The 21404-nt window shown below is 39.5% G+C and overlaps 1 protein-coding gene across 1 annotated transcript in view; it reads left to right on the plus strand.

Annotated features, from left to right (window-relative positions):
• The window catches only part of LOC137256621 (autophagy-related protein 9A-like), a 335545-nt gene that overhangs the window by 106201 nt on the left and 207940 nt on the right, over positions 1–21404 (plus strand). The window contains exon 8 of the mRNA XM_067794505.1: positions 2416–2465. Within this exon, the coding sequence (XP_067650606.1) occupies positions 2416–2465 (50 nt within the window). The remainder of the gene's footprint in view (positions 1–2415; positions 2466–21404) is intronic.

Below are 21404 nucleotides of genomic sequence, written 5' to 3' on the forward strand. Positions count from 1 at the left end.
CTGAAATAGGCGTGACAGCTGAGTTTGAGAAATAATTAGGTAGAAACAAGATGTTAATCAACATTCGTTGGACTTTGCGTTTTTGAAAATGTAGTGTTTCAGGCTGATGTGTTCTCTACTTCTAAACACAGTAACCTGTTCATTAATCGGGCAAGTAGGGAAAATAACAGAAACAAGCAAACAACTGACAATAATTACAAAACAGAATACGTAGAAATATACAAACAAAAACTTAACAACTGATTAATGAAACACTATCGCATCAACTGGTTGATTCCAGATCAGTTAAACTTGTACTTTTAAGCCACCCCTAAACCAACCCTGTACTTATACAAACATTACCCAAAAGCCATAGATCCAATACTACCGACAGAAAATAAGGGAACCAAGAAATTGAATGTAGATGACTGACTGTGACAGGGTCCGTTATCGTGGCGTATCTCCCAAACGCAACATCCAATGACAATGGAATTTCGGATAATGCATGCCCAGCACGTGCTACACGTGCATACAGAAGTTAACTCCTGTAAATGTACTGGAGAAGTCGCAATCACTAATGCAATAGAGATTGACACTTCCTGACAGAAATGCCTCCGAGGCAGTATCTCGGTGGAGCAACAAAATGGAGAATTGTGGGGATGATAGAGATGGGGACATCATTATGAGAAGTTGCCCGGCAGATAGGTAAATCAAAAAGTGTAATTTCACGCCTGTGGGATAAGTACCGTCAAACGGGTGGGGGTGCAACGAGACCTGGGCGTGGTAGACCAAAATCAACGACACCACGACAGGATCGTCTCATTACGTTAATTGCTCTACGCGATAGGTTTAAATCGGCCCCTGCCATCAATAGAGAATTCCGCACACTCACTGGAAGACGCATTTCAACCTCAACCGTTACAAACCGACTCTATCAAGCTCGTTTGAAAGCAAGACGGCCTTTTAAGGGTGTCACCCTTTCAGCTCACCATAAGCGCCAAAGATTGGCATGGTCTAGGCAGCATCAGGGACGGGCTATGCGCCACTGGCATTACACCATGTTCTCTGATGAGTCAAGGTTTTGCCTACGATTCACAGATGGCAGAAAACGTTGTTGCCGTCGGAGCGGGGAGCGATATGCCAGAGCAGCAATTCTTGACCATGATCGATATGGAGGTGGTAGTGTCATGGTGTGGGGTATGGATTACACATGACAGACGATCAGATTTGGTCATCATTAACGGAGCCATGACTGGTCAGCGATACGTTGACCAAATATTGCGTCCTGTTGTGGCTCCATTGGCTAGAGTTATCGGCCGAAATTTTGTATTCCAAGATGATAATGCCAGACCACATCGGGCCCGAATTGTCTCCGCTTATCTCCGACAAGAAGGTATCCAGACATTGGACTGGCCCTCTAAGTCCCCAGACCTGTCCCCAATTGAACATCTCTGGGACGTTCTTGGTCGACGGGTGTACGCTAGGGACCCAGGACCCGCCAACCTGGCCCAGCTTGGTGCAGCTCTCCAAGAGGAATGGCGGGCAATACCACAGGCAACCATCCGGAAATTGATTAACAGCATGCCATCAAGGTGCCGTGAATGTGTTACCCAACATGGTGGACACACCAGATATTGAACTTGACGCCTAAAATTGATTTAGTGGATATTTAAAGCAGTTTCAAATTTGCTATTATTTCATTAGTTCCCTTATTTCTTGTCGGTAGTATAGTTCATTTCCTACTCATAATTTTTCCCCAACCCAAGCTAACACTTATAGAAGAAACATAACAATACAAGGCTTAGTCTACAGTTTAATGTTTAACAGTTTAAAGTTTATTCAAAAATATCAACTTGGATGTAAATGTAAACATTTGCTGTTCATTTTTATGTAAATGTAAGTGCTGAGAAGGCAACTCACAATAAAACAAGATGGCGACCAAAATGGAGGCCATTTTTATTTTATTGTATTTTTTTCAAAACCAAAAATATGTTGAATAATTTGTACATCCTTTAACAATACACAGAAGTCTAAATGAAATTTAATCAGATTGATAGTAGTAAAAGTATCTTTAATTTAGCTTTGAGTGTGGTTGGGCGGCAAATCAAATGTGACTGATACCACCATCTGAGCATGTTACAGGCCTTTCCATGAGCCCAAGACATCATACTAACTGAAAATAGTGTCAAACAAAATCAGTTCTGGGGATGTTATGAAATCCTATTTCTAGGCCCATTTTGAGATTCTCCTCCTAGAGTAATTGTAGAAAAAATATGTTTGAACATATGTGCAAGGACCATACTTTGCAAATAATGTCTTTGTGGATATGGATGTGATAACAGGTGTATCATTGTTCAAGGTGAGATCCAGAGTTTGTTTTCTTTGAAGACATTGTCAAGCAAGAGGTGAATGTTCATTTTTCATTTGTTTTGACAGCACATTTCTGAGCACTGGCCTGAAATATAACCTGGAGTTTATCCTGTTCTGTAAGTATCTGTTTATAATACCATTATTGATAATCCAGTGTATTTTGATTATTGTATCGGGAACAGTATTGAAGAAACTTTACGGACAACAGATTCAGGTGACAACGGATGTACATCTCAGACCTCAACACCTTTCCCTTTGTCAGCTCACAGAATTTATCAGCTTACTGCCTAGCAGTTATGTTGTTTTCTTTGTTACATTCAGCATGTATACGACTCCCCTCCCCTTCTTGTTTTCATTCCTGCTTGACACCGGTCTAAGAAGTTGTTATCCATGAAGTTTCTTCAATATTGCTATTCACATCTATTAACTCGTTAAGGCTGAGAGACGCATATGTGCAGGAAATTAATTAGCGAGAGCCTCACTTGTGCGTTTTACATTTTAAATTCCTACTGTACCTATTATTTCAATCAATTTCGTACATAGTTACTTAATAAAATATGAAGTGATGACTCTTGCACTGACTCATAGTATATATACTACTCAAAAACAAGAAACATAAAGCTGAAAATTGTTGTCAATTTATACACTTAAGATTCAGTAATACAGGGCAGTCATGAAGAAAACCTGAATGAACATTAATGGTCCAATGCTGCAAGAAACTGTACATCACAAATGACAAGTGTTCCAAGTGTTGCAGAGCAGTCAGTATCTTGTGTGGCCACCATTAGCATCAATGGTTGCTTGGCATCGGCGTCCCATGGACTGGACCAGATTCCAGATGATGTGCCTGGGAATGAGTTGGTACTCCTCCTTTAAGGCCACAAACAGAATAGGTAACGACTGTGGCTGAGGGTCACACTGTACTACACAACGACCCAGTTCATCTCACAAATGTTCATAGGGCCAAGATCAGGTGATCATGAGGGCCAGTCAAGAACCTGAACATTGTCCTGGGCAAGGAAAACCCAGATTATTCTTGCAGATGCGGCCGAGTGTTATCATGCTTAATATATGATGCTCTGGTGGTTCATGAAAGGAAGGACATGGAGCCTGATGATTTCATCGTGGTAACATTGAGCTGTCAAACTGCCCTGGACCTGAATGAGATCTGTCCTGCCACTGTATGAAATGCCAGCCCAAACCATGACACTTTCATCACCAAATCTGTCCACTTCCTGTACACAATTTGCAGCGCAGCGTTCGTTACGACGTTGATATAGAGATGCTCTTCCTTCGGGACATCTTAGCATGTAAAGTGACTCACCATTGAAGACAACAGTTCTCAACCTTTGCAATGGGCATGGGAGATTTTAGAGACACCACAGTCTGTACTGTTGCCAATGTTGATGTGTAAGGACAGGTCCTCGCAAAGGTCTTCTGGAATGAATACAGCCTCACCTAAACAGTTCCTCACAGTCTGATCAGAAATTGTTCTGAGTGCTGCCACTACCAATGTTGTGGAGGATGCTGTGGTGAACCTGTTCCGCAAATGTCGAAGCCAAATAAGCCTGTCCTGAACGGGCATGGTCACACGGGTCAACCTGACCTGGGGCGATCACATGTTGACCCTTGCTGCTGGTAGAGATGCTATGGTAGTATGTGACACATTCAGTTGCCTTGCAATTGCAGACTGAGACTCCCCATTTAATTTAAGATTGTCAACTATCACAAAAGCATTGAAACCCACTGACTTTTGTTGGATATGATATATGGAATGTGCATGCAAACGGAAACATGAATTTCTTCCCGTTCACAATTTATTGCATTTATTGAGGAAAACAGATTTTGGTGCATTTTGGCAAGTTGTCCTCAATGACAATGGATTCAAACTTGGAAATGTTTGTAGACAGCGTTCACCATAGATATACTGATTACATAGACACCACTGAGTCAAATTCAAAAGTTACATGGAAAAATACTACCTGTGCGTTTCTTTTTTGGAGTAGTTTATATTTCATGTAAACCATACAAAGGTAACTGAAGCATTTTGTTCAGGCTGTTGAAAGTTTCATGTTGATTTGATTTTGATTTTCAATGCAATTTACATAAGCATGGTGTAAGAAACGTTTGTATTTGATCTCAGTAATTATCACATGTATCAATAAACTAAGTCTCTATTGATCCATCGTCAGTAAAAGCAGGATAATATATCAGTTACGGAATTGATGCACATATAATCATTCAATCAGACAACAGTAATAAGATATTTGAACCTCTCTTTCAACCTCGAAATGACAGCCTCTGGCAGAATGCATGTCCAGTTACACCTTTGATGAAAGTTTTGTCTCTTGACAAGTGTAAAACTAAATAATGCGCTGTTAAATCATTGGACAACCTGTTTTATGGAGTCACGAACATTATCAATCTCCTGAACCACATTTGCATTCAATATATATATAGGCATGCCCATCTTCATAAATATTTGGGAAGTTCAACTGTAAGAGTATGCATTATAATAAATCAGTATTGTGTCACTTTTTGAATTCTATAATACATGTACTTGAATTAGGATATTCATTCATAACAACGTGCAGATTATATTTAAATGTTCAGCAAGCCATTATGTATGATGTACTAGTAGTGTGCACAAAATATACATGCAAAACAAATAATATCTCTGCTTAATGGTTGGATTGGGTTATCCGGGGTAATAATAATTGAATTGTAGCGCTTTGAGCACTTTAAGGAAAAATAAACCCACCAAAGGGCTTGTTTGTCCTGTGTGTACTTTTCATGTATCCTTATGATTATGTATGTGCATGATACACAAACATTTTCATGATAGCTAGAGTTGATAAAGCCAAAATCCAGCATATTGATTGTCGACGATCAAGCAAATAATCAATCTATCCAAGCTGTCTAGTGACCAAATGTGCTCTTCAGAAATTTAGACCATGACCCATCACCTGTCATTTCCTCTGTGACAGGTATCTCATGATACGATTGGTCACAGATAACAAATCAACCACTATATTAAGTAGTTGAGGTAGTTCCATGACCCTTTGTCTTATGTATGTGCAAGGAATAGTCTTATACAATATGTATACATGTATGTTCAGATGATAACGTATGTTTTCTGCGTTGAATCTAGATGAACCAAAGTGACAAACTGTGAAGTCTGCTCCATGTCAGACACAGATTAGCGTATTATGGTTCATAGTGGTTCAGTATACACTAGCAATGTATCAGCAAAAACACTTGGTTTAAACATAGCAACCCGCTTATACTAATGCCTCTTCAGAAAGAAATCAAATATTATGTAACTTACATTTCATAGTAGTATTTCAAAGGTACATGATATAATAACAATAAGCATACAACCTACATGAATATAAACATCCATACAACCAAAACACATGTAAAACACTTATAGTTCGTCAAATACTTGTAGTTTTTCAAAGGGCTAGGTAAAGAGTTATACTTAGAAACTTTTGAACTGGCATGGACAGATTTAATAATGTCATGATTTATATCACTAGATAACACTAAATTGCCATATAGGGTGTCACTTATGTTACAACCATGTTTGAAATAGGATAAATTCTTTCTTATGGCATCATAATTTGGACATACAAAAAGATAATGAAAGGTGTCCTCGGAGACAGCACCGCATGTACATGTTGGGCTGCCAGATATGAATCCACTTACTTTATGGGCATTTAAATTGCTGCATTCTAGTCTAGGTCTGCAGTGAATTATTTGACAGAACCTGTTTCCAGTTTTGATATCAAAACCTAATGAAGTATTACAATATGGTGTAATTTTGTTTTTGAATTCGCTTGGTGATTGTATAAGTCTGAGTTCTTCGGGTAAGGGATTCTCAAGCTCAATGGTACTGTGAAAAATGATTTAGCATATGAAGTCGTTCTTATTCAGATTTGTTGTAAATTAGAAGAGTTTCTTAAGTTAGGTGGATTTGTAGCAGAGACAGATTCTGGCACGAGATTATTTAGGTAGCCTGTGGTTATTATATGTATCATTTTATGGAAAAGAGTCAATTTCTGGATGCGCCTTCTTTCTACTAGAGGCAAAAGATTAGTTTCTGAATGTAATTTATTATGACTTGTTCGCCTTTATTGAGGCACTTAGCATCTTCAGTAGGATCTTCTATTATATCATCAGCAAAGAGTCTTATATGGCAATCTATATTTTCAACAAGATCATTTATATAGTCAAGAAATAATAGTGGCCCAAGCACAGATCCTTGGGGGACACCAGCTAATGCAGGTTTATACTTGGAATTGTAACCATTTATCACAACTTTCTGGACTCTTTCATGGAGATAACTATCGAACCAGTCAAGTAATTTACCACATATTCCATACGACTGTAATTTATCAAAGACCTTGCTTATATAACAAAAGACTGCTCTTACTTCTTTACCTTTATCCACAGGACTTGAAATGAAGTTATACAAATCATAATAGTTCATAAGTCATTGAATCATGAGGAATAAAACCTGACTGTAATCTATTTATGATACCATTGTCTTTAAAAAAATTAAACACATATTTGTGAACACATTTCTCAAAAAACTTTAAAACAGAATGTGAGCATGTGAGAGACACCAGTCTGTAGTTGCTACATTCACTGACACATTCTTTCTTATTGTTATGATATGGGTCATGGGTCCAAGTGAAGGTTCCAGTGAAACCCCTTATCTAACTGGCGTGCTGGTTTGCTTGGGGGAATTAACTCAGTAAAGAGTCCGAAGTCACAAGAAGCTATTTACAAGAGATACAATAACAAGGGTGGCCACAGAGAGTCGGTACAACCCCCTGGGCTGAGGGCTAGAGCTGACTTGTGTTGGGAGTTTAAACTCTACTGATGGACAGATGGAGGTGGAGACTATTTAACTACAATTAAAACAATACAAAGATTATGATTTGCTGACTGATACAAAAATGGGTGTAACCTGCAATAGCCAATGAAATGGAGAATAAACAAAATGGGGTGTGTCCTAGCAGAACAACTTCAGTGACCAGACAAGGCGAGTACTTAATCTTTTAATCCTATTCTAAGTGGCATTAATCTTTTTGGCACATTTACTGGATGCTTGATTGTTTACTGTGGGCTGGATTAACTGGTGTTTGCATAATATTATTTTACTGTAGGTGATGGCATGTTTACCTCTTCAAAGCAGTTTATTAACCTGTCACGACATAACCCTTGTCTTAGTGAATGGTTTGTCTTACAGTGAAGTTCTGATAAGCTCAGGCTAGGATTTTAACTCTAGAACATCTGTGAAATTGTGTGGTCATAACTTATACCTTTTTCAATTGAATGTCTGTGAGATAAGCTTTACTACTTTCGACAGGAGTATAAGCTATTACTGATGCATCATCAAACTAATATTCTATATTTATATTTGAATACTAATGTATTGTTTGTACTGGTTACAATTAATAATGAATTTTGGTATGAATTATCATTTCATGATATTATGGATAGGTATTACAGAGGCACGTTTCCATGATCTGGGAACAATTGATGAATCTTAAGACTAATTTAATATTAAAGTTAGGAGATAAGACAGCACTTATGGCTGTAATCCTTATGAATCTGTTGCCAGTACTGTCAGGGCCCGTTGCTTTGCGTGTATCTGGGGAAAGAAGTATATCTTCTACATTTCTCTGGGTTAATGTAATGTATACTAAACAGTCAGACGATTTATTACATAAGGGTGGGAGGGAACTTTCTGGGTTTCAACCATGGACTGAGCAACAAAAAAATCATTAAAAATATTTACTATAGAGGTAGGATCATCATGAATTATATTATCATGTGAGATACAGTGGAAGCTGTCTTACCCGGACCCTAACTAACTCGGTTTTCTATATAATTCGGACTGAATTGTTGGTCCCGGCAGAAGTTTACTAAGTTACATATAGGCTAACTAATTCGGACTTCATGTAACTTGGATTTCGGACTGAAATCTCCGCCCTTCAAGGTAATTTACTATGAAAACATCTCTAATTAACTCGGACTGGCAGGACTGCCTGAGGCAGAAGTGCTTTGTAGTTAGCTGATTACCGACTTCAAACGGATTATCAGGTGTGATGATAACCAATTAACAAAAGGAATTAACAAAGAAGTTCAGCAAGCTGACACAACTCACTCACTGTCATTTTGATGTTATGTGATTTTGTTATAAAAAGATGATACTCCAGTAATTTCTCATCAGTGACAAATGCCTGAACCAATTATACGTTGTATATGTTGATTTCTGTGGAGAAGATTGAATCACATGCGCTTCCATACAAGGGCGTTACCCCACAAATTAGCGAGTAACACGAAACATGGTACATCACTTCTGGAGCTTGTGCTTACGGACAAGACATGAAATGAGTGTTGCATTGGAAACCACTGGACGACAGAGCATTCTAACAATAAATTATTTATAAAAGGTGAGGTGATATTTATTGACAGAATTACAGTTTTGATACTCTAGTGATACGCAATCATGTCCATGATCATCTTTTGCGCTATTACCTCAAAAACACATTACACCATGGTAAAAGTACTGTGCATGCGTATCTCCTGGTCAAGGGAGCTAGCTCTTGACTGACCAATCCAATTCGGACACAAAAGTTGGTCCCAGTCGAGTCCGAATTAGACAGCTTCCACTATGGATGGAAATGATGTTGATTTCTCTTTTTTCTTTAGATAGTGTTTAATTAACTGCCACCACTTCTTATTGTGATATTGTTCATTTATCATACTATCTAATTTTGAGATACTCTTCTTTCACTTTTTTGATTTCTGACACTACCTTATTCCTTGTGGTTCTGAAAACTTGCCAGTCAGAGGCTAAATTACATCTTTTTGCAAGTCTGTGTTTACGGTTGTGTTTTCTAATAAATCTGCGTATTTCTGAATTCATCCATCGCTTGTCTTCATTTCTAACCGTAATGATCTTGTTTGGAATAAATTTATCACATACGCTTACAACGATATCCATAAAATTATCAATGAGCGAATCCAATTCATCAATATCTAAAAGTGAGTCCCAGTTAAAGTCATCAAGATATGAAATTAGGCTTTCAGTGTCTAACTGGGAATAATTATATATCTGTCTTTTAAAGGTAAGATTTCCAGGTTATGGATGGTTCATGCTGTGAAAGACTGGAGAGTGGTCACTACACACCGGATCAAGGACTCCTGATGAAGTTACACTTACAAAATTTGAGACAAAAATAAGATCAGTCAGTGTCTGAGAATATTCGGTAATTCTTATAGGGTTACTTATAATCTGTCTCCGGCCATATCATGCTTGAAGTTCATCTAAATGCTGCTTTTCATTGCTAAGATAGTCGATATTAAAGTCTCCCGCAATTACCATGTCTATGTCTAAGTCAGATGCATTTCCAATTGACACATCAATGAGATCCCAGTAACAATTACACTTATCAGCACGGTAGAATGTTCCAATCAAGGTATGGTGATTTCTACAAGTAATTTTTACCCACACTGATTCTAAGCCCATTATTGAGAGATCTTCCATATGTTTCAAGTAGATGTTTTCTCATACATGAACAGCTACCGCCTCTCCTTGAGTCAGCAAAAACACTTCTTTCATAGAAGATTATTAAGCTTGTACTTTACTGCCATTGATATAGATGTTTTGTACAATTTAACCTCACACAATGATATGAGAGGGACAATTTGTTGAAGTATGTCTCATCTCTTACATGCACAAAAAACATACATATGTTAAGTGTTATGCCACCAAAGGTCTACAAGAGAAAGTGAAATAAAATTATGTAAAACGTTACATATATGATATGTATTCACAACTGCTTTCTTTCAACATATATTTTTACCACACAATTAAACAATCAGGACTTGCTCATATGATGAGACAGTTTTCTGTAATCTCCAAAACCTGTCAGGGATATCAGGCGTGTAAATGACAGGAAGTCACTTTTCTTTATTTAGTGGTAAGCTGTTGAATAGCTTAGTTTTGTTCAGAGGCGGTAACTGCGGGTGGCGGGTATGAGGCGAGAAAAGCGTGCAGTGGGGCGCGGGGGGACGAACATGTGCATCGCTGGAGGAGAAAAAGATGAACGGTTTGGTTGTTTGGGGTGCATTGATTCTGCCATGAAATTTGTAAGTAATATATTTATTTTCATATGCATGCATGGTATATGTACTTAAGAAATATTATTTATAAAAGTACACTTAATAGCCAAAATGTTGATAGCTACCACCATTATGATGTGAGACGTGCATGTTTTTACTGCATCTTGAATGACATGTAATAATAAGGTAATAACTAAGTTAGTAAGGTAAAAAGGCATTATTTTGTACATAAGAGTATCATCCAAATAAGCGTCTGTTTTGAATGGTTTCAGCTTGAACCTGCTACATGTGATTTACTGTACAGCGCAAATCTACTAATGTGCACTACGTAACTGTCACAGAATAAAGCAGTGTTTATGAGCCTGGCAGAATCGACTATTGTTGACTTTTGAAACTGACATTAAGTTCAAGAAATTTCCACAACTGTGATTTAAGTGCTTAATAATGGCATTAAGAGGGGATGACACAGATAGTGATATTGCTGAAGCAATAAAGCATCATTGTCAGGAAAGAGGAGGCATAAAAGCTGCTCTAACAAGTAAAATGAGAAAAATTAGTGAATTGATGAACTCGGAGAATGTCAGTGAAGGTGAATCTACTTTCGGGGTAATAAGACAAACTTTGAACAGGTTATGGATCAAGAGTAATGATTTGCTCTAAGCTGTTGTAAATAATCCAGATGAGATTGTTGATGCTAAAAGATACATAGCCGAGGTTCAGGGTAATTATGATGAACTGAAAAAAGGTGAAGGTTTGGCTGGATACACAGGCTGGAAAGCTTGATGACATTCAACCAGGTGATTCAATAAGCCAAACAGGTAGAAGTTCTGTGTTAACTTTACGTTCCAAAGTGAAACTAAAAGCGAAAAGGGCTGCCTTGCTAGCAAAAAACGTGAAGGTTTGGCTGGATACACAGGCTGGAAAGCTTGATGACATTCAACCAGGTGATTCAATAAGCCAAACAGGTAGAAGTTCTGTGTTAACTTTACGTTCCAAAGTGAAACTAAAAGCGAAAAGGGCTGCCTTGCTAGCGAAGGCTGGTATGTTAGAGAAACAACATTCACTAAAGAGACAGCAAGCTGAGATACAGTTAGCACAAGAGAAACTAGACTTAGAATGTGAAATACAGGCAACAGAGGATGAAGAGAAGATACATGAGGAGTTTGAAACTGAACTAACCTAAAGGGTTGTATGCTAAGAAAGGGGACGGGTCATTGAGGAACACTGATGGGAGGAGATTACAAAATAGGACTTATGAACAACGACCACAGCATACATATCTAAACCCATCAGCTGGATCATGTGTTGGCAGAGCTCATACAGATAAACATGATGGCTCAGATAAATCAGGACATGTGCATAACGTAAACCCTACCACTGGTGAATTATGTCAGTCAAATCAGTCCGAATCAAATGCAGTGCTTGTGCAACAGAAGATGTTGGAAGTAGTGCAACTACCCAAAAACGAGCTCGTCAAATTTGATGGTGACCCATTGAGATACTGGATGTTTATGAGGTCATTTGAGACTAATGTTGCACAAACTTCAGTTAGCAGTGGTGCAAAGTTGAATCAATTACTGAACTATTGTACAGACAAGGCTTTGTCTGTAATAGAATGCTGTTCAGTCATGGATCCTAATGAAGGATATTTAGAAGCCCTGAGACTTCTCAAGACAAGATTCAGAAGTCAACATGTCATAGCAAATGCCTGGGTTAAGAAGATCAGTGAAGGCCCATGGTTGCGGCCTACTGATGTTGAAGGATTGCGCAACTATGCCGATGATCTCAGAAGTGGTATGTTGACACTAAAGGCTATGGGCAAGGTTAATGAACTGCATAACCAGATGCGCATGGTAAAGATTGTATCATGGTTACCAACCTATCTTCAAGGAAGATGGAGGAAGAAAGCAGTTGAACACCTCAAAGCAACATGAGAATACCCTGGTATAGAACAGCTGGTAGATTTTGTTTTACGGGCTGCTGAAGAAGCCAATGATCCAGTATTTGGTGGTGTGACTGGAAACAGACCGAAGGATGAAACTACACTGAATAGAATAAGATTCTTTGAGAAGAAAGGTGTCAACTACAGTGTTCAAGCTAATACGAACAATGATCACCTATCCATACCTGGTTCAGGTTTACCAGTGCCCAAGTGGCCACTATGTAATGGAGAACATGCACTTTTCATGTGTGTAAAGTTCAGGGACATGACACCTGAGAAGAGACATGCATTTGTCGTTGAAAAGAGACTATGCTTCAACTGTTTTTCAAATAATCACAGGTCAAGGGACTGTCGTAAGCCAAGCAAATGTCAGGTGCAGGGTTGTATGAGAAAGCACTCAAGATTAATACATCTTCTGTTGAAACCTGAAATTGATTCTCAACCATACCTTAAGCAGACACGCCAGAGGTCGACTGATCTTAAACAAGACAAACCACTGGAGGCTGGAAGTTCCGCTTGCAATATTGCATCTGCTCTAGGACCAAGGGTTGCTCTACCTGTGAAAAGAGTCCAAGTCTCTGCGAAGTCTGGTACGAGAAAGATATGGACATATGCCTTACTCGACAGTGGAAGTACTAACTCATTCTGCAGTAATGACCTCTTTGATGAACTTGGAGTGGATGCTTCTGAAACAGCTCTCTTATTGACAACATTGGAGAAAGTGCCCAGCAAAACAAATACTAGGATGGGTTCTTTGTTGATAACAGACGCAGGTAACAGAACAACCATGGAACTGTCACATGTATTTGGAACCTCAAATCTGTCCATTTGTAAATATGATTCTGTGCATCAACAGAATGTCGATGAATGGCAGCATTTAAAGGGTATGGTCTTTCCTAAAGTGGACAGAAAGAATGTAGGTTTAATCATCGGTCAAGATGTTCCAGTGGCACTTAGACCAATTGATGTGCAAAAAGGAAAACACAATGAACCTTATGCTGTGAAAACTGCCCTGGGCAGGGTTCTGAATGGTCCACTAAGAGATATCAGAAATGATAAAGTCATCTCACATTTTGTGCATGTTGATCAAAGACTTGATACTCCAGTTGAGAAATTCTGGAAATTAGAAATGTGTGAATCATTGACAAACAATACATGTGAAATGTCTCAGGAAGACAGGCAGGCGATCAAGATATGGGATGAGTCTGCAGAGGTTGTGGATGGTCACTATGAAATGAAAATACCATTCAAGAGCAGGCCACTTAATGTAAAGAATAACTACATTGTTGCTGAGAGTCGTCTTGAGTCACTTGGCAAATGGTTGTTAAAGGATGAGAGGTTGTTTGCAAAATATCAGTTCGGAATCAAGGAATTAATCAACAGAGGGTATGCAGAAAAAGTGAAGAAGGAAGATATCAATAAACCAGGTAAAGGAGCATGGTATATTCCCCATCACGCAGTTATAAATGAGCATAAACCAGACAAATTAAGAATTGTTTTTGATTGTGCAGCTACGTATTGTTTAACCAGTTTGAATGATCAAGTTTATCAGGGCCCAGATCTCACGAACAACTGGATAGGCGTGTTATTGCGATTTCGTGAAGGCCCCATAGGTGTTACGGGGGACATAGACCAGATGTTCCATCAGGTGAGGGTACCAGAGAGTGATCGAGATTATCTAAGGTTTCTGTGGTTCTTAGATAGTGGAAACATTCAGCCAGATGTTTACCGCATGACTGTGCACTTGTTTGGAGGGGTGTGGAGCCCAAGTTGTGCGAGTTATGTACTTAGGCGCACTGCAGAGGATAACTGTGCAACCTATGACCCTAAGGTTGTGCAAACTGTCCTTTAAAACTTCTACGTAGATGATTGTCTCAAGTCATTAATGACAGATACTGAAACAATTAAACACGTTCAAGATTTGTGTGCTCTTGTATCACATGGTGGATTCAACTTGAACAAGTGGATCAGCAACAGCAGAGTAGTGCTTCAGTCCATTCCTGAAGAACAGAGAGCAAAAGGGGTTAAAGGAGTTCACCTAGCTGAAGGCAGATTACCTAAGGAAAGAGCACTAAGGGTTCTTTGGGACACTGAGAATGATGAGTTTAGTTTCAGATTTAGCATAAAGAATAAACCAAACACATGAAGAGGATTAATGAGTATGACTGCGTCAGTGTATGACCCACTAGGGTTCATTAGTCCATACATCCTGAAAGCAAAGAAGGTATTCCAAAGTGAATCAAGACTGCATAAAGGTTGGGATGAAATCCTGAATCCAGCAAACATTGACAAATGGAGAAAGTGGATAGAAAAGCTTGCCAAAGCTGGAGAACTTTAAGTTCTCACGAAATGTAATCACTCAGGCATCAGAAGATGTTGACTATGAATTGCATCATTTCTCAGATGCTTCCTCTGAGGGATATGGTGCTGCATCCTACCTGAGAGTACTGAAATGTGATGGACCATTCCAATGTTTTTTGTTAATCAGCAAGTCCAGGTTAGCACCATTGAAGAAAATGACCATACCATGTCTGGAATTGTCAGCGGCAGTCATTGCAGTAAAGTTGGATGTGATGCTTCGTCAGGAGCTCAGGATGAAGATTAGCAGATCAGTGTTTTGGACTGACAGTACAATTGTGATACAATACATTAGGAATGAAAATGAACATTTCCATGTGTTCATAGTCAACAGGGTTGCTCTTATCCACGAGAGTTCAGAGCCACATCAATGGAGACGTGAGCAGTGCAGAGAATCCTGCTGATGATGTGTCACAAGGTTTGGATGCAGAAAAAATGGTGTCTTCTTAGAGGTGGAAACATGGTTCTGAATTTCTGCTTCAGTCAGTCTGAATGGCCAACAAATGTAACTCACAATCTAGACATTCCTGAGGGTGACGGGGAAGTTAAAAAGACTGCAACGAGTTACACATCTGGGATGAGTAACTGTAGTAATCTAGTGGTTAACTTATTTGAGAAATACTCCTCATGGCATACCTTGAAACGTACTGTAGCATGGATTTGAGATTAAGAACAATTCTCTTTAATAAGACTCAAAGAAAATATCAGCCTGAAATACCCGATAATGTGCTCAGTGTTGGGGAACTGAAAAGTGCTGAGACTGCAATAGTTCAAGTGATGCAGAGGAGAACATATGAACCAGAGTTTAAGGCACTTGAAGCAGGGAAGCCAGTTGCAAGAAGTAGTTCCCTTTATCGACTTGAACCAATGCTGAGTACAGCGGGCATCTTGTGTGTTGGCGGAAGGCTGCAAGCAGCACCTCTACCTGTTGAAAGCAAGCACAGCATGATACTGCCAAGGGATAGTCATGTAACTACTCTAATTATTAGACATTACCATGAGGTTAGTGGACATTCAGGCAAAGAGTATGTGTTGTCTCTCATCAGGCAAAGATTTTGGATTCGTAAAGGAAGGAAGTTGGAGAGCAAACTTCTAAAGAGCTGTGTTGATTGCAACAAACGACAGAAGCTGCCCAATACCCAAAGAATGGCGGATCTGCCTAAAGACAGAGTGAGTGCAGGTGATCCTGCATTTACAAGTATTGGCTTAGACTGCTTTGGGCCATTCATGGTGAAATGGGGCCGGTGTGAGATCAAACGTTATGGATGTATTTTCACATGTTTGACAACAAGGGCAATACATCTAGAGAAGTTAGATGGACTGGATACAGATTCTTTCTTGAATAGATTTGTGAGATTCATAGCACGTCGAGGATGTCCCAAGAGAGTACGCTCTGACAATGGAACAAATTTCCGTGGTGCAGAAATTGAATTGAGACGAGCTATAGATGCCTGGAATTTAAAGAGAATTGGAGACTTCATGAGTAAGAAGGAAATATGTTGGATGTTCAACCCCCCCCTGCCGCTTCTCATATGGGCAGTGCATGGGAGAGACTTATTAGGACAGTTCGTACAGTGATAAATGCTTTGTTGAAAACACATAGTCCACTGAATGATGATGGTCTCCACACTCTCTTTTGTGAGGTTGAGTTTATTGTGAATGGCCGACCAATTACATTGGTATCAAATGATTACAGAGATGCTGAACCTCAAACTCCAAATCATCTGCTGTTACTCAGAGCAGGCCCAGATATACCCTTGGGAACTTTCCAAGTTGCAGATGCATTCAGAAGACGCTGGAAACATGTTCAGTTCCTGGCGGATATATTTTGGAAACGCTGGACAAAGGAATACTTGCCTTCACTACAATTATGCCAGAAGTGGATAATACCAAAGAGAAACATCAGGGTGGGTGATATTGTGCTAATTCTGAATGAAAATTGTCCTCGGAGAAGTTGGCCTTTAGCAAGAGTCGTTGAAACATATCCTGGGAAAGGTGGACTCTTACGCAGTGCTATGGTTCGCACAGGAAGTTCTACATTTACCAGACCTATTGACAAGTTGTGTCTTTTGGAGGGAGACTATGATTAACTATGTACATGCTTTGGGAAGCAAACTTTGATGACATATGAATGATCAGTATTTGTGTTCAGAAATGTAATAACAGTATGGATGGCTTAATGGTTACGGTGTTAGCTTGTCACACCTAGAACCCAGGTTCGATTCCTGCATAGATGTGGTGTGTGTAGATCACTGTGATGTGCCTAGAGTATCGATGAAATATCTGCTGAAGGCGGGTGGTACTCACTCACTATATGTACAATATTTATGCTGGGTTTACTTTAGGGGCCAGTATGTAAATGACAGGAAGTCACTTTTCTATATTTAGCGGTAGGCTGTTGAATAGCTTAGTTTTGTTCAGGGGCGGTAACTGCTGGTGGCGGGTATGAGGCGAAAAAACGTGCAGTGGGGTGCGGGGGACGAACATGTGCATCGCTGGAGGAGAAAAAGATGAACGGTTTGGTTGTTTGGGGTGCATTGATTCTGCCACGAAATTTGTAAGTAATATATTTATTTTCATATGCATGCATGGTATATGTACTTAAGAAATATTATTTATAAAAGTACACTTAATAGCCAAAATGTTGATAGCTACCACCATTATGATGTGAGACGTGCATGTTTTTACTGCATCTTGAATGACATGTAATAATAAGGTAATAACTAAGTTAGTAAGGTAAAAAGGCATTATTTTGTACATAAGGGTATCATCCAAATAAGCGTCTGTTTTGAATGGTTTCAGCTTGAACCTGCTACATGTGATTTACTGTACAGCGCAAATCTACTAATGTGCACTACGTAACTGTCACAGAATAAAGCAGTGTTTATGAGCCTGGCAGAATCGACTATTGTTGACTTTTGAAACTGACAAGGCGTGAATAGCCCTAATTAGTCTCGCCACAGCAAGCCAGGCAATCAGTATGGGGTTTCAGGTGTTGTGCACTGAAGTGTCCCTTGGGCTTGATGAGTTAAAATGCCAATCAAAGAAGTTATTTTGCTGGGATTAAATATCCTAGACCAGTGTACCACCGTCCTTCTCTTAGAATCATTCAAAAGGAACATGGAAATAGAAACAAAGGATGGATCAGTTTGCTAGCTGATCAAGTGTTATTCCCAGTGTCCAAGGTATATATCATGATAGATACACTGGATAATGGAGGATTTTGTGATATAACAAGCTCATACTATAAGAAAACTTTTGTATTCTGATGGTCGATTCTCATTATATATGTTAGCCTTGCATGAATTGATTCATGAAATTTTGTGCATTCTGTATTTTTCACCATTTGTCATACACAATTTATAAATCATTCATGGTTGAGTGTATGAAGGTTTTACCTCTAAGAATATACTTATGGAAAAAGTATTCCGCTCTTACAATTTTGTCTGCCACATAGCGGTTTCAATATTGTTTGAAAGGTTATCTTGATACTTTGGACACAATATACATTGTCTTTGATATCCATGATCCAAGGCAGTATGTGTACACATCATTATGCAAATATCAAATTTCAGTAAATTGATAAGACTTAACAATATTTTCTTTGAGAGGCATTACTTTCTTTTTTAGGAGTTGGAATAGTAAGGAAGGATGACAATATATGGATGAACAACTTCTTTATTGCTATGAGAGCGACGTTTTGTTGTAGGTTCTAACACAGTTATCAAGGAAGTGATTAACAGTATGAGGAAGGGGAGCATATGTACAGGTAGTGGATATGTTTGTACAGCTTGATTGGGGTAGGAAGCCAGACACAATAACAACACATGGGCTTTGACAAATGAAGCCTGTAAACACTAATAGGGGTAGTGAAACCTGTGGTATACATAAGCGATATCGTCAATGAGCAGCTTTATTGAGCTGATAAATATGCAGGAGGTATGTAATAACCTTGGTCACAGTTGATTGATGGCTGAAGCCTTTTGATGTGAAAGGCTTCTTGGAGTTTCCCCATTTCTTATTCTTTTCATAGTTACAGTGAAAACAATAAGCAAATAACAAGAAGATTACATGTCACATTTATGCATTTACAGTTACTGAATCAATGAATGTCTCCTTCCTTATATCCAGTGTACTTGTTTCCATCAGTTTTTAAACATCCCATCTCATGGAGTGTACTCTCAATCTTTTAATTGACTGTTTACTGGAAATGAACTGAAAACAAAGTTTGTGGCCTCTTCTGAACCTTTCACCTGAATACTTCCTACTGCCCCCATTTATGGACAGCTTGGGAGCCCCTGACGTCTTTGTCAGTTATGACTGTTGGCTAGTCCATCCTTCAGCAATTACGATCTGTCTTCTGTATATAGAGCATTCCCTGACCCTCAACCGATGATTCTTTTCGGTGACTCATCCCTCAGGTTTTGCAAACTCTCCCACTTCTGCAACCTTTGTGATTACTTCTCATGTGTTGCAATCATCATTCCTACTATGCAGTCACGTCAGATTCTACTGGTCTCTTGGGACCACACTCAGGATGTACAAACTCATCTGAACGTTGACTTTAGCAAGCCATGATGACAGCTCTTCAACAGGTCCATCAGGCAGAGACGACAACTTGACAGACTCATGAGACTAATCCCTCACTGACACTCGGCCTCGTGAACTGCAAGTCTGTAGGAAGGAAACGTGTTTCACAGCAAAAATAACTTCAATTGTGGTCACCGGAAACCTAACTGACAGCTTTCCAGATCGTTTTATTTACATTTCCTTCAAGTTTCCGGAAAACAGAAATTCACAAGTTACCTACAATCTCGTATAGCTCCAGTGAGTTTCCGTTACCCAGATTCCAGTAGGGGCTCCAGTGTTTTTCCATTATCCAGATTCCTGTAAGGCTGCAGTGGGTTTCCATTAGTCAGATTCTTGTAATGCTCCAGTGTGTATCTATTACCCAGACTCCTGTAAGGCTCCAGTGGGTTTCCATTATTCCGGTAGGTTTTCACTGGGTTTCAGTTACCCAGACTCCAAAGAGGTTCGATTGGGTTTCCCATATCCTCTACTTTCAGTTGGTTTCAGTTACTTAATTCAGCTAGGTTTCCCACTGATTTACATTTGTACTAATCACGTAAACCATATTCCCCAAGTTTCAGCAAATCAGAATCTTTGTGGCTATATTTGGTTTTAGTTATTAGCATGCAGTGATTACAAAATGTCCGCACAAATGATGATTAAATAAATCATGTGACATAATACATTCAAATACATTTCCACTACATTATCAGTTATCTCAACACCACCTGGGCCCCGATCATGTGTAGTGGATAGTGTAGCAGCTAGTGTTTCCCATGAAACTCCAACAGAGTAGACAAGGTTACAATCCTCTTTGTCAGACTCCAGAAGCGATGTCAGTTCTGGGGTTATGACTGAAGCCACCTTCTGTTTTCTTTCACTGTCCAGTTAATAGTAGCTAGATTCTTCATGCGCAGTTAGGAGTTGCTAGTGAAAAAAATACAACTCATGCATTCTGAAAGTTATGCCCAACATATACTCATGGAAAAATTTAAGGGAACGCATGTTTCTTTGGGCAATTCAATATTTCTGTTTACTAACTTCAGCGTCATGTATTGTCGTTTTCGTGAAGAACAGTTCACTCAAACTCACCATAATGCTTTCCATGCATGTGCACTACATGCTTCTAAAGTTACATGCACTTAGATTTACACGTGACGTGTATGTGCACTGTCAAACACAACGGTTAAAAACATTGTTAACATGGCGAGACAGTACTTAACTTTGGCACAGAAATGGGAGGCAACTGGCATGGTTAATGGTGGAAGCTCAATAGGACAGGTTGCAACAACTTTTCACAAATCTGTTAGCATGATATCCAGACTTTGGAAGCTCTATAGAGCGACTGGTGACGTCAAAATGAGGCGTGGTTGGGGACGGAAAAAGAAAACCACCCCACGGGATGACCGGACCCTACTCCTTATTGCTCTGTGAGACAGGTTCAAATCCTCCTCCAAAATCAATACGGAATTCAGGCGAAGAACAAACGTCAGAATTTGTTCATGTACAGTGCGTAATCGTCTTAAATCAGCTGGTCTAAAAAGCCGCAGTCCATTGGCTAGAATCAACATGACTGAGCAACACAAGCGCTTGAGACTGCAGTGGGCACGGAACCGTGGAGGAAGAACCGTTCGTCAATGGAGAAACACCATGTTTAGTGATGAGAGCAGGTACACACTTGACCATAATGACGGTCAAATTCGAGTTTGGAGACGCGTTGGGGAACGTCACAGTGCCTGCACCATTAAACAGCATGATCATTTTGGAGGGGCTCTGTTATGGTGTGGGGCGGGTTTCCCTTTAACCACAAACCAGATCTTGTGCGTCTTGATGGCAGGATAACAGGTGTACAATATCGTGATGAGATCTTGAACCCGACTGTGATCCCTTTTGCGCGTACAGCAGGTCGAATGTTCGAGTTCCAGCATGACAATGCCCGCCCTCACATTGCTCATGTTTGTCGGGACAGACTGAGGGCTGCAGGTGTCCAGGTGTTGCAATGGCCAGGTAAAAGTCCTGATCTTAACCCCATCGAACATCTTTG

This window comes from Haliotis asinina, chromosome 11 (genome assembly GCF_037392515.1).
Source record: "Haliotis asinina isolate JCU_RB_2024 chromosome 11, JCU_Hal_asi_v2, whole genome shotgun sequence".
Classification (NCBI taxonomy): Eukaryota; Metazoa; Mollusca; class Gastropoda; order Lepetellida; family Haliotidae; genus Haliotis; species Haliotis asinina.